Consider the following 13,064-nt stretch of genomic DNA (forward strand, 5'->3'; position numbering starts at 1 on the left):
TCAGATCTCCATACGCTAAACTTCTCTCCTAACCAGCCTAATGTAACTCTTCGGAGGCAGGAACTACGGCCAAACCAAGCCCTGAAGCCACATATCTCCAACATGTTTTGGAAAGCGGTGGATGAAAATGGAAGGCTGAAGTGAGGCCCAGCTCCTGGACGACACTCCCCTCCCTACGAGTCCGGCCTGAGACCCCTGGGCAGGACAGGACTGCCAGAGGGGACCCGGCGGGCAGAGGGGGCGGGGCAGGGCGCCGGACTCGCAGGACTGGTCTTCCCGTTCCATACCGGCGCCTGCTGGTTCCTCGGGGACCGGCAAGGTGGTGACAAGGAAGAATAGAGGGGCAGTGCGAACCAGCCCAGGGCTTTCACTCACCAGCCGTCGCCGCTCGACGTTGGCGGTGGCGGGACCTCTTCTCCTTCCGCCATTGCTATTGACGTCCACGTCACTTTGCCGAAAAGTGGACCCGGCGCCGAGACCGACTGAAACCCAATGTCGCAAAAGGGCCTCGGAAGTCTGGGACTGAGCTTCTGGATGAGGGAAAGGAAGACTGGAGGAACTCAACGTCACGACGTCCCGAGGGCGAAAGGCAGCTTGGAGGAGGAGACTCGGTGAGGTGCTGCCCCGCCAAAGACTACGTGTCCCAGGATGCCGCAGGGCCTGGGCCGTGCGCAGTGGGCGGGGCTTGGTGAGGGCCTGCGCCCCAGTAGGAGGCCTTGTGAGCGTCGCTTCTTGGCGTCCAGTTAGCGTCTTCGTTCCGTCTTGGCGTCCTACTTGAAGTCAGATTTGAGAGGCCTAGAGAGTGGGGAGAGGAGGCGAGGTGAGAAGTCCACAGGGACGGTGGAGATAGGAGAGTCATATATGAACTATTTCCTAGAGTAACAGTTGTGTTTGAGGAGAGAGTGGGATGTGAGGAAAAGTCACAACCACCCCTCTTTGTGGGGTACGGTCACACGTACAAATGGTGACCACATACTTGATGTCTGAATAGAAGTCGTATTAAAAAAAAAAAAAAAAAAAAGCGCTAAACAGTAAAGGAAATCTGCTCCAGCCGCCCACCTTTGTAAACATACCTTTCTAATATGGAAGATCAAGTCCAAATTTAGAATTCCGGAACTCTGTGGAGTTGCAGGCAGGGATCACTGCCACGTTTCTTCTCTTCCCGCGCCACTTCCCCCTTCACTCCAAATGAGAGGACACCACGGCCTCCACATCCAAGCTCAGTCCACACCATCACCACCAAAGCACCAGCTCTTTGTTTCCTCTTGACCACCCCTGGGCCTAACAGTAGACATGAGTTCAGGAGGTTGGACCTAGGGAGATGCTTTTGCAAATCCTGGACCCAATGCTCTTGAAATAGAGCCACATGTATCAATATAGATAATCTGGAAAATATGATGTTAAAAGAACAGAACAGACTGCAGAAGGGCAGATAAAGTACAGTGTCATATTGGGTGTTAAAAATAGGCAACATGGGAGTTCCTACTGTGGCTCAGTGGTAACCAACCCCACTGGTATCCATGAGGAAGTGAGTTCAATCCCTGGCCTTGCTCAGTGGATTAAGGATCTGGTGCTGCCATGAGCTGTGGTGTAGGTAGTAGACATGGCTCAGATCTGGTGTTGCTGTGGCTGTGGTGTAGGCCAGAGGCTACAGCTCTGATTGGCTCCTAGCCTGGGAATTTCCACATGCCTGGGGTGCAGCCCTTAAAAAAAAAAAAAAGGGCAGCACAATGTATTTATTAATAGATGCATATATGCTTTTTAGAAATGCACCAGAATGATATATTAGAAAAATCGGAAGGGCAGTTCTCAAGGATAAACACAGCCAGACATTAGTTAAAGCAGCAAAACAGTTTGACAGTAGGGGAAAGGACTGAGCTCCATCCTGATTTGTTCAGAGATGATTAGGGGTTTTAAAGGGAGAATGAGCCAGCAGGGAGATCGGGACTCATTAGAGTTAGATAAGTGAAAAATGACAAAGCCTTGGTCAGTGTAATTGTGTCTAGGCCAGCTGTATCTGCTAGCTGGCAATTTTTGAGTTTAGGATTTTTCCCTCCCACAGAAACTGGGAGGCAGAGATCCTGTCCTTCCTGATGATTGAATACATTTCAAAGGAATAGCTCTCAGGTCCTTGAGAAGGACACTTCTAAGTTCAAGATACATATTCACAATTGCAAGCTCTTCCTAGTAAACACACCAGGAGAGGTCAGTATTTTTCATCAGGTGTTGGCTAGGTCAAACAGTAAATTCTCCAAGCAGACAATGAGCTTTCTCAATCAGGTCTTTAATGAGATTCAGTAGGGACTAGGGTCATTTTAGGGACACAGCCTTAAGTTGCTAAAAACCATGCTAGAATTTGATCAAGTCTCAGTGCACGGGTTCGGACAGAGTTGTTATGTGCTGGAAAGTTCTGCAGTTCTCACAATTACATCTGTGGGAGGGGAGGAAATGGCTTCAATTACGTTTTTAATATTGTGTTTCTAAAGAGCTGAGAAGTGGCTATGTATGTTCAGTATTTATAGAGTCAACACTTTGGAATCTAAAATGTTTCATAATTTTAAAAACTATTTGACTAAATAAGCACAAAGCATAGTACAGCTCTTTCATTTACAACCAAAAGTATGTTCATTCTCTTCCAAAGGGGAGATAATACAGAGCCACATTATCACACCCACTTCTGAGCCCAGGATCTCTGCATGATGTTCAAGCCCTCTCCGGGGAAAATTTCTTTTAACATGGAATGAGAGTTCAGATGACAGCTTCAAAAAGAATAAAAGGCATGAATCTAGGTCAAATTACCATCCTGATATTCAGGACCTCTGCTGGATCCCTTCAGTTGCTGTCAGTGGGTTTTCAGAAGCTTTTCTAAAATGGTTTTTAAAACTATTAAGTCAGGAGTTCCCGTCGTGGCGCAGCGGAAACAAATCCAACTAGGAACCATGAGGTTTCGAGTTCGATCCCTGGCCTCGCTCAATGGGTTAAGGATCCAGCATTGCCGTGAGCTGTGGTGTAGGTTGCAGATTTAGCTCGGATCTGGCGTTGCTGTGGCTGTGGAGTAGGCCTGTGGCTACAGTCCGATTAGACCCCTAGCCTGGGAACCTCCATGTGCCGTGGGTGCAGCCCTGAAAAAGACAAAAAGACAAAAAAACAAAAACAAACTATTAAGTCAGTGACATGACAAGCAGTTGTTCATTGGTTAAGGTGATTCTAACCCTCAATTGTAATTCATTCAAAGTGTAATTAAACCAGTGACTGCTTTATACTCCATGTGGTAAAAATATTATTCCATTAAAAATATATTACTTGACATTTTCAAGCAGTTCTTCCTTTTCCAGAAGTAAAGTAGAACCTTCCGACTTTCATTCTCTTTAGTAGGGACAGGGTCAGCTCCATATGGCTTGCAACCTGTGGAACAACACAAGATACCGTGCTTAAAAAGGGCCCTGAACTTGGTTTAGTGCTCTGCTATTGCTGTCTTGAAATTTCTTAGTAATTTTGGAACAGCCCCTCATTTTTTTTGCACAACCCCCCCACACACAAATTATGTAGCCATTCTTAGATAGGGTCACTCTGAAATTGATATATACCCCTTAGGGACAAGATTTCAATTGAAATTGTTTAGTGATGATATCTTCTGGAGTATTTATATCATCTGTTCCTTACACATCAAACCATTCTATGTCATACTGAATATTCACTCTGAAGTCATGATATTCACCAAGATGACATCCTCCTTCTCCAGTGGGAATTCAAGGAATCTGGTTGTTAGGTGAAGTCCTCAAAACTCAGTATGAGGTGCCTCTTTTTTTTTAATTTTTATTATTTTTATTTATTTATTTTTTCCTCCGTACAGCATGGGGACCAAGTTACACATACATGTATACATACTTTTTCCTCTCGTGTTTTTTGGTTTTGTTTGTTTGTTTGTTTTGGTCTTTTGTCTTTTCAGGGTCGCACATGCAGCATATGGAAGTTCCCAGGCTAGAGGTTGAATCGGAGCTACAGCTGCCAGTCTACACCACAGCCACAGCAACGCAGGATTCAGAACCCACTGAGCAAGGCCAGGGATCAAACCTGCATCCTCAAGGATCCTAGTCGGATTCATTAACCACTGAACCACAATGGGAACTCCTGGTTCCTCTTTCTTGAACAGGTTCCACTGGCTAACTCTGCAGTGTTTGCTTATGTTTGGCTTGTTGACATCGGAGTTACTGCAGATCTCAATGGTTGTTGAGTCCTGATAAGCCCTTTCTCCTTTTTCTCTTCCTCTGGATAGGGGTCATCCACTCCGCCCCTTCACCTTGCCTTGTTCTCTGAAAGGACAAACACCATACCAGTTTGTTGATCTCCAGGCTACTGAATTAGTGCAGACCCCCTGATTGATGAGTTTCCTGATAAGTCCTTCTTGTTTGTCCGCATTTTCCCCAACACACCTCAATTCCTGAGATGACAAGGATATTACACATTATTTCTAACTGCTTACAAGTTTTTATGGGTGTAACTTTCTGAGTATTTCTGTGCTTTAAAAAAAACTTTTAAAGTCGTGCCATTTACCTGGATTGTTATGAGCTTAAAAACAATATAAGCATAGGATTACAAGTGAATTTGTTAAATTCTATTAGTGAATCCCTGCTTTTTAAAAAAAGAAAACACTTGTGAGTTCCCTGGTGGCTCAGTGGGTTAAGGATCTGGCATTGTCAGTGCTGTGGCTCTGGTTACTGCCATGGCACAGGTTTGATCCCTGGCCTGGGAAGTTCTGCATGCCACAGGTACAACCAAAAAATAAAAAAATAATTTAAAAAGTGCTAAAGAAGATTTCATTATGAAATCATCTCCCTGTATGTTTTTACATTACTTTTTTCTTCTAATTATAAGATTTTTATTAATGATACTAGGAGCTCTCTCTGCTTTTATGTATCTTTATATCTTTCTGGAGCAGGAGGAGTCAGAATCTTTTTTTTTCCATAGACCTAGTGCTGTGCTAAGGTGATGCTAATAGTGGTGACCATCTGGATCTGTGCACAATGCAGCCATTCCAAGATGTGTCTTCAAGAAGGTGCATCCTATCATTCACATATGATGGGTTATATGCCTGCACTTCTGCAGTTATTTTTATTCCCACGCCTAAATAAGGAGGTGTAGTATTATTTCATATTATCCTTGGATAAAATCAAATTGCATTTTTATAAAGGGAAAATTAAAGTTTCTTGGCTTTGTTTTTTTGTTTTGTTTTTGTTTTAGGCTGCACCGATGGTATATGGAAGTTCCTGGGCCAAAGATCAAAACCAAGCCACATTTGCAGCCTACACCACATCTGTGGCAATGCTGGATCCTTAATCCACTGAGCCAGGGGGAGGACAGAACCAGCAATGTCACAGAGAAAAGCCAGCTCATTAACCCACTGTGCCACAGTGGGAACTCCCAAAGTTTCTTGGTTGTTGGTGTTTTTGTTTTTAATATAGGTCTGCACACACAGCACATGGAGATTCCCAGGCTAGGGGTCGAAACAGAGCTACAGCTGCCAGTCTATGCCACAGCCACAGCAACACCAGATCCAAGCTGCATCTGCGACCTACACCATAGCCCCACCCAGATGTTTAACCCACGGGTGGGGCCAGGGATCGAACCTGCCACCTCCTGGATACTGAGCCACAATGGGACCTCCAGTTTCTTTTGTTTTGTTTTTTATTTATGTATTTTTAATCTTGGCATTCCTTTATTACCCTTTTTTATTTCATTTATTTTTTATTTTTTATTTATTTATTTTTTTGTCTTTTCCAGGGCCATATCTGCAGCACATGGAGGTTCCCAGGCTAGGGGTTTAATCTGCCAGTCTACACCAGAGTCACAGCAACTAGGAATCCGAGCCATGTCTGCAACTTACACCGCAGCTCACGGCAACGCCAGATCCTTAACCCACTGAGCAAGGCCAGGGATCAAACCCACAACATTATGGTTCCTGGTCGGATTTGTTAACCACTGAGCAACAACGGGAGCTCCTATTACCCTTTTTTTTTTTTTTTTTTTTTTTTTGTCTTTTTGCTATTTCTTGGGCCGCTCCCGCAGCATATGGAGGTTCCCAGGCTAGGGGTTGAATCAGAGCTGTAGCCACCAGCCTACGCCAGAGCCACAGCAATGCAGGATCCGAGCCACGTCTGTGACCTACACCACAGCTCACAGCAACGCCGGACCCTTAACCCACTGAGCAAGGGCAGGGACCGAACCAACAACCTCATGGTTCCTAGTCGGATTCGTTAACCATTGCGCCACGACGGGAACTCCTATTACCCTTTTTTTTAAAGATTTTTATTTTTTTCTATTATAGTTGATCTAGTTTCTTGGTTTTGAATGAAACTAAAAAAGGTATTTTTCATCTATTATTTGGTATTCTGTGACATATAATTATGCCACATATAAACTTAAATCATATTTTAACAGAGTCTGTTAATAAATATTTGTTAAATGAACTTAAGAATTTTTAAAAGTATTGTGGAATGGATGAAGTTATTCATCTATATAGAAATGGCTGGCTGGGATTGGGGGCAGATAGGGATTGTGACTTATCTGTATAGTCAATTATTGTGTTAGGGTAGTAGTATTTATTTCCTTTTTCATTATAATAATAGCATTTATATAAAATAAAGAGAAGTGGTCATAGCTCTTTTTCTTTTATTCCTATCAAGCAATCTTTTCCTTTCATACATTCTTAGATGAAAACTTAATAAGGTGTATTAATCTATTGATACATTAAAGATTATCCCAAGCTCGGTGTCCCCAAACAAATAAGCATTTATTTATTACAGTTTCTGTGGGTCAGGGATTTAGAAGCAGCTTAGCTGGATGTTCTAGCTCAGGCCTTTTGAGGTTGTAGTCAACATATTGTCCAGGCTTGCAGTCATGCAGTCATCTTAAGGCTTCACTGGGGCTGGAGGTGCTGCTCCCACAGTGGCTTACTCACTCGCCTGACAAGTTGGTGTTGGCTGTTGGCAGGATGCCTATGGTGCTCTGCAAATGAGACTTTCTGTGGGCTACTTGAATGTCCTTTGAACATGGAGGCTGGCTTCCCCTAGAGTAAGAGTTCAAGAGAGATCAAGATCAAAGCCACAATATTTTTATGACCTAGCTTCAAAAGTCACACTCCATCATTTCTGCAATACCCTCTTAGTTACACAGGTCAGCCCTATTCAGCATGGGCGGGAACTATAAAACGGCTTGAATACCCAAAGGCAAGAACCACCGAGGGCCATTTAGTGACTGACTGCCACTTGAGGTAATATTAAATCCTGCACATTCTTCCTTGTCCAATCAACTTGCCCCTGAGATTCCTGTTCATATCATCTTAGCTCTCCTCATGTCCTTCCTTCTTTGAACTTGTAAAGAACTAGTGGCAGGTCCTCTCATCAGCACTTAGTTATACAGCATTTAGTAGTCTTTAGCTCCAAGAATGGCAACAATTTTTTTTGTTTGTTTGTTTTTGTTTTTGTTTTGAACTAGAGCCTTGATTTTTGTTTTTTGTTTTTTGGTCTTTTTTTTTTTTTTTTTTTGCCATTTCTAGGGCTGCTCCTGAGGCATATGGAGGTTCCCAGGCTAGGGGTCTAATCAGAGCTGTAGCTGCCAGCCTACACCAGGGCCACAGCAACTAGGAATCCGAGCCTTGTCTTCGACCTATACCACAGCTCACGGCAACGCTGGATCCTTAACCCACTGAGCAAGGCCAGGGATGGAACCCGCAACCTCATGGTTCCTAGTCGGATTCGTCAACCACTGAGCCACAAGGGGAACTCCCAATTTTTAAGTACTTTTGTAGTCTCCATTATACCAAATGCAAGGCTGAAAGTGTAGATGGTGCCCAAAAGCTCTTGTTGAATAACAAAAGATTGATTTTTGTTTCTTCAGATGTCGTGTGAGAGTTTCAGCATTCCAAACTTTCCCAGGCATTTTTCTTATCTTACAAGGACAAATGTTTTCACAATTATCAAAATTACTTTAGTCATCTGTAACTTTAAAATCCCATCGGGACCAGCATTCCAAGACTCTTTAAACTACTGAAGCCTAACATTTAATTTAATGACGTCCAAAACAAAGTTAATTCCCATTCACAGATGACAAGTGAACAGTGGGAAGCAATTTCAACATCTGCTTTTAATTCATTTAAAAGTGTTGAGCAAACAGTGATAAAAAGAGCTGGAAATTCTAATATTTCTCCATTATCCTTCTAGTAGTTGTCTTTGCTAATTGAAGTTGACCCTTAATAGGTTATATAGATGGACCCAAAGTAAACATTTGGATAGAGATTGACCCATTCTTGGGTTTGGGATAGTTAGGCTTTAGTGTGGGAGCCTATTTCACTCTTTGTCATTCCAAATTCATTCCCAGCTGTTCCAGACAAAAGGCTCTTATTAGGGTTGAGTCACTGCTGGTTGGAATCAGAGATAGTAAACAATATGTTAGCTGGAACTAGCCTTTGTTTTAAAAATGTAACTTCTTGTTTTTTGTGAATTCACACACACACACAATCTGTAAACGGTATCCTTAGACAATGGCTAAGCTATTCTTTATGTATAATCTGTCTCCCTTCACCTCATACATTTATGCTCACCCTTCCTTTTAGACATATCTTTCCAAATGGAATAGTAAGCAAGTAACTATCTAAGGCAATTGGATAGAATTACATGATACATGCTTTTAATGTTATGTGTAAAAAATACAGGTATATATTTCAATTTCTATGAAAATATGTTATTTACAGGCTGATTTCTCTAATACCCATGCTAAATTATGCAGCTTATCACTGTCACTTCTGCATTCCTAATTCACATATGAAGAATAAAAAAATCAAATAAAAAGAATTCTTAGGATGTAATGAGTATGAAAATGACTACAGAAACAAAAGCACCTTAAAAATTTAGATAAAGAATTTCTTTATAATTTTGCTCATACTTTTTAAAGGATAATATCAACTACTTTTCTGTGGTTAATTCCAACCTGTTACCTGCTAATTCCTAAATCTGTATTTCCAACCCTGGCCTTTTATACAGTGTATTTATAAATCTAGCCACCTACTGTGAGCTTGCACTTGGATGGCCCACAACATGCCAAACTGAGTACTTCTAAAACCGAACTCATTATATCTTCCTGCTTCCCAGTCTGTACCATTTCTGTAGAGGTAAATAATCTTATTATATATCTAGTCATCTAAGCCAGAAACTTGAGAACTATTCTGGCTTCTTTTTTTAATTATTATTATTATTATTATTATTATTATTTTTAATGGCTACACCTGCAGCATATGGAAGTTCCAGGCCGGGAGTGAATCCCAGCCATAGTTATGACCTACTCCACAGCTGCGGGTAACACCACGCCAGGGATGGAACCCACACCTCCACAGTGACCTAAGCCCTGAAGTCAGATTCTTAACTGTGCCACAGTGGGAACTGCTATTCTAGCGTCTTTCCTTCTTTCTTCCCATGGGTCATCATGGCCCTATGCGTATTTTCCTCCCTAAATATTTTTCAGGTTGGGTCCTGCTTCTCCACCCCTGCAGCTTCTCTCCTGCTTTTGCTCCTCCTTTTGTCTTACATGAAGGAATTCCTTAGTTAGTCTCCACCCCCTTCCTCTCTCTTCTCCAGTCAGTCAACACAGCCTCTGCACCAGGGGTTCAAACTGGCAGCCCTCAGGCTAGATTACTTAGCATCTTTTAGTATCTTGTCATTTTTAATCACTTGAATGTCATGTACCATTTTCAGGTCATCTCCTCTAACACTCCTCATCACTTCAGATCAGCCCTAGTTCACACATTTGTTATTTGCTTGGTCCTCGGAGGTATTTAAATTTGTGCCTCTTGCTGCTTATTTCTAAAATGGAAAGCTACCTAAAATCTTTTAATTGCTCATTACCCCCTATAAAGAATGTCCAAATTCCTTATCATGAATACTCTCAGATTCTCAAGCACTTTTTCTTCTTCCCTTTTAACATACGCTCAGCCATGCTATATTTACAGGCCCCAGATATGCCCTGCTGCTCTGTGGCTTTATGTCTTAGTTAAAACTTATTTCCTCTGCTTTGTTACATTCTAACTTCCTTCAACTGGTTACACCTAGCCCTATGGCTTGAGCAACAATTTCTTTGTAACTCCCGTCTCAAGCAAAATTATTCATTCTTGTCTTTTGCTACCACTTCCCCTTAAATATACTTCAGAATTATATGCTTATATATTTATTTTCTCTGCTAGACAAGATATCCTTGGGACCAGCTTAATACATCTTTACATTTCTAGAACAGTACTTGATAGCTGTAATCTACTGTATAAATACAGGAATGGTTAGTATATATATGTATATATATATGTATATATATATATATACACACAAACATTATTATTGCAAACTTTTAGAGCATTTTCTATGTACTAGGCATTGTTCTGACCATTTCTGTTAACTCGCCTAATCCTCCCAATAACTCTATGAATAAATATGGATTCTGAATTCAGTTTAGACAAAACAGACAAGTAGTTTTCTATCATGATTTAAGAATCACTTCTTTAGATGTAGCAATTGTCATGTTTGTATTAAATTTAAGTTAATGAAGATGCACAAAAGATGAAGAAAAGGGAGAACATTACTTCAGGGTCCTTATTTATCACAAATAGGTGCAGTTGCTTAATTGGACATTTCTGCTTTTGCTTAATGAAATCCTTCCTGGGAGAAGCAAAGTCTTGTGTCATTATTTTCAACCTAAAGCAAAATAATTTCTCCCTACTATAAAAAAAATCATTATTTTTTAAATTATTGATTTGTATAAAGCATTTGGAGGAGTTCCTGTCATGGCACAGTGGTTAACAAATCCGACTAGGAACCATGAGGTTGCAGGTTGGATCCCTGGCCTTCCTCAGTGGGTTAAGGATCCCATGTTGCCATGAGCTGTGGTGTAGGTTGCAGATGTGGCTCTGATCCTGTGTTGCTGTGGCTCTGGCGTAGGCTGGTGGCTACAGCTCCCATTAGATGCCTAGCCTGGGAACCTCCATGTGCCGCGGGAGCGGCCCTAGAAAAGGCAAAAAGCCAAAAAAAAAAAAAAAAAAGCATTTGGTGATAGTCTGTCAGCAGAGACAAAGCCTATATTCACAGATAATGATCATGCTTAAATTTTGTGTAGTCACAGTCTTTACAATGTCTTATGAAGCTCTACATAATCTGCCACCCAGTGTTCCCTCCATTTGGAAAGCTTTTTCCCCAGATATGTGTACGGCTCACTGGGTAGAGGGCGTTCAGGTAGGCAGAGGTAAGGGAAAGAACTTCGGGGAGGGATTGATACAATTAGCTGCAGAAAAGCACCAGGCATGTTATTGGTTTGGAGAGTAAGCCAGTGATGGGAGAGACAGCCCAGCTAGGATCTGGTAGGGAATGGAGAGCAATCAAAGGTTCTCAAATAGGACAGATCCTGGCAGAGCTTTACAGAGATGAACGTGGAATTGAGTTCAAGTTGAACTGAAGGTAGAAGAGATCAGAGACAGGAAGGTCAGTCAGGGGCCAGTAAGATCCTAAACTGGAATATTAGCACCCAGAAGAAAAGTAATGAAAATAAGAAGGATTATGGAAAGAGAAAGATTATGAGACACTGAGTTCTGGATTAGATGTGAGAGAAAAAAGAAGGGGGTATGTGGCCCAGATGATAGTGGCCACAGCAGGAGCAGAGCCTTCAGGAGGAAGATATGGTAGGCATAGAGGTTTGATGGAAATGGGGTGTATTAGGCAGCTGGAAATAAGGCTATGGCCCAGGAAATGGACTAGGTCTAAGGCTACAAATCCTGGAAAATTCTGATTCTGGTTTTTTCTGTAGGATGAGACGTAACCAATCAGGAGACTGAGAATGCCATGGCATTCTCACATGCCTCCATGGGAAGTGCACTGTTTTGGGGTGAGAATTAGGAAATATTCATTGACTTCTAAAACATGCATACTTGGGAGTTCCCATTGTGGCTCAGTGGAAATGAACCCAACTAGTCTCCATGAGGATGTGGGTTTGATCCCTAGCCTTGCTCAGTGCCTTAAGGATCCTGTATTGCCATGGCTGTGGTATAGGCTGGCAGCTGCAGCTCTGGTTAGACCCTTAGCCTGGGAACTTCCATATGTCTCACATGCAGTCCTAAAAAATACATAAATAAAATTTTTTTAAATAATAATAAATGCATACCCTTTGAAACATTCTCTGTAGAATTTGTCTTGTAGAGATATTTGCATAATTGAGCAAGAGTATATACAAGAATGCTCATTGATGTGATGTTTGGCTTGTAATGGCAAAAAATTGAATCAACCTAATTGTCCATCATTGGATAGTACCACTACATGAAGAAATACCATGATGCTGCTAAAACAGAATGAGATAAAGCTATGTATAAGGACACAGAAAGATGTCGATCACATATTAAGCAAAAAAACAAAAGCAAGTTGCGAATGTGTTAATTACATGGGAGGAATCCTTTCACAACATGTATCTCAAATCATCACGATGTACACTTTAAATCTCTTTCAATTTTGCCAATTATATCTCAATAAAGCTGAAAGATTTTTACTTTTGGAAAAACCTCTTAAACAACCCCCCCCCCCACCACCACTACCAGAATTATTCATTGGTGCATGTTCTGGTTCTACCTGGCCTTAAAAAGCTGGGTCCAACACCACTTCTCTGTCCCCTGGGAATTGTGCTAACCCTTTAATTAATTAATCTATTAATTAATTTATGGCCACACCCAAGGCATATGGAAGTTCCTGGGCCAGGGATTGAACCCATGCCTCAGCAGTGACTCAGCTGCTCAGAGACAAAATTCGATCCTCAACCTGCTGTGCCACAGTAGGAACTCTCTCATTTTTATTTTCTTATTTTAAAAAAATTTTTTATTTAATTTTTTTGGGCTGTCCTGCAATGCCTGGGCCAGGGATCAGACTTCAACGTTAGTTGCTACCTACATTGGATCCTTTTAACTCACTGTGCTGGACAGGGGATCAAACCTGTGTCCTGGTGCTGCAGAGATACCACTGATCCTGTGGCACCGAAGCAGGAACTCAAGG

At 41.8% G+C, this 13,064-nt stretch overlaps 2 protein-coding genes and 1 long non-coding RNA gene across 13 annotated transcripts in view; 1 reads left to right on the forward strand and 2 right to left on the reverse strand.

Moving 5' to 3' along the window:
* Positions 1-452, reverse strand: part of TBC1D23 (TBC1 domain family member 23) — a 64,020-nt gene extending 63,568 nt beyond the window's left edge. For all 8 annotated transcript variants that reach the window (XM_084991596.1, XM_084991595.1, XM_084991600.1 and 5 more), the window contains exon 1: positions 376-452. Coding sequence is in view for 2 of the 8 variants with exons in the window: in XM_021071308.2 (XP_020926967.1) it covers positions 376-428 (53 nt within the window). In the remaining 6 variants the exon portion in view is untranslated. The remainder of the gene's footprint in view (positions 1-375) is intronic.
* Positions 1-13,064, forward strand: part of LOC146397769 (uncharacterized) — a 119,093-nt gene that overhangs the window by 76,248 nt on the left and 29,781 nt on the right. The gene's annotated exons all lie outside the window — the stretch shown is intronic.
* The window catches only part of TMEM30C (transmembrane protein 30C), a 60,432-nt gene continuing 54,022 nt past the window's right edge, over positions 6,655-13,064 (reverse strand). For 2 of the 4 annotated variants that reach the window (XM_084991605.1, XM_084991601.1), the window contains one exon: positions 6,655-7,066. In XM_084991605.1, coding sequence (XP_084847731.1) covers positions 6,917-7,066 — 150 coding nt within the window. In that variant the 3' untranslated portion in view covers positions 6,655-6,916. The remainder of the gene's footprint in view (positions 7,067-13,064) is intronic. The other 2 variants (XM_084991602.1, XM_084991607.1) reach the window with 1 other exon arrangement.

Source organism: Sus scrofa, chromosome 13 (assembly GCF_054392235.1).
Source record: "Sus scrofa isolate SSC_HxYL_T2T_F1_AM1 chromosome 13, Sscrofa_HxYL_maternal_Yorkshire_Landrace_v2.0, whole genome shotgun sequence".
NCBI lineage: Eukaryota > Metazoa > Chordata > Mammalia > Artiodactyla > Suidae > Sus > Sus scrofa.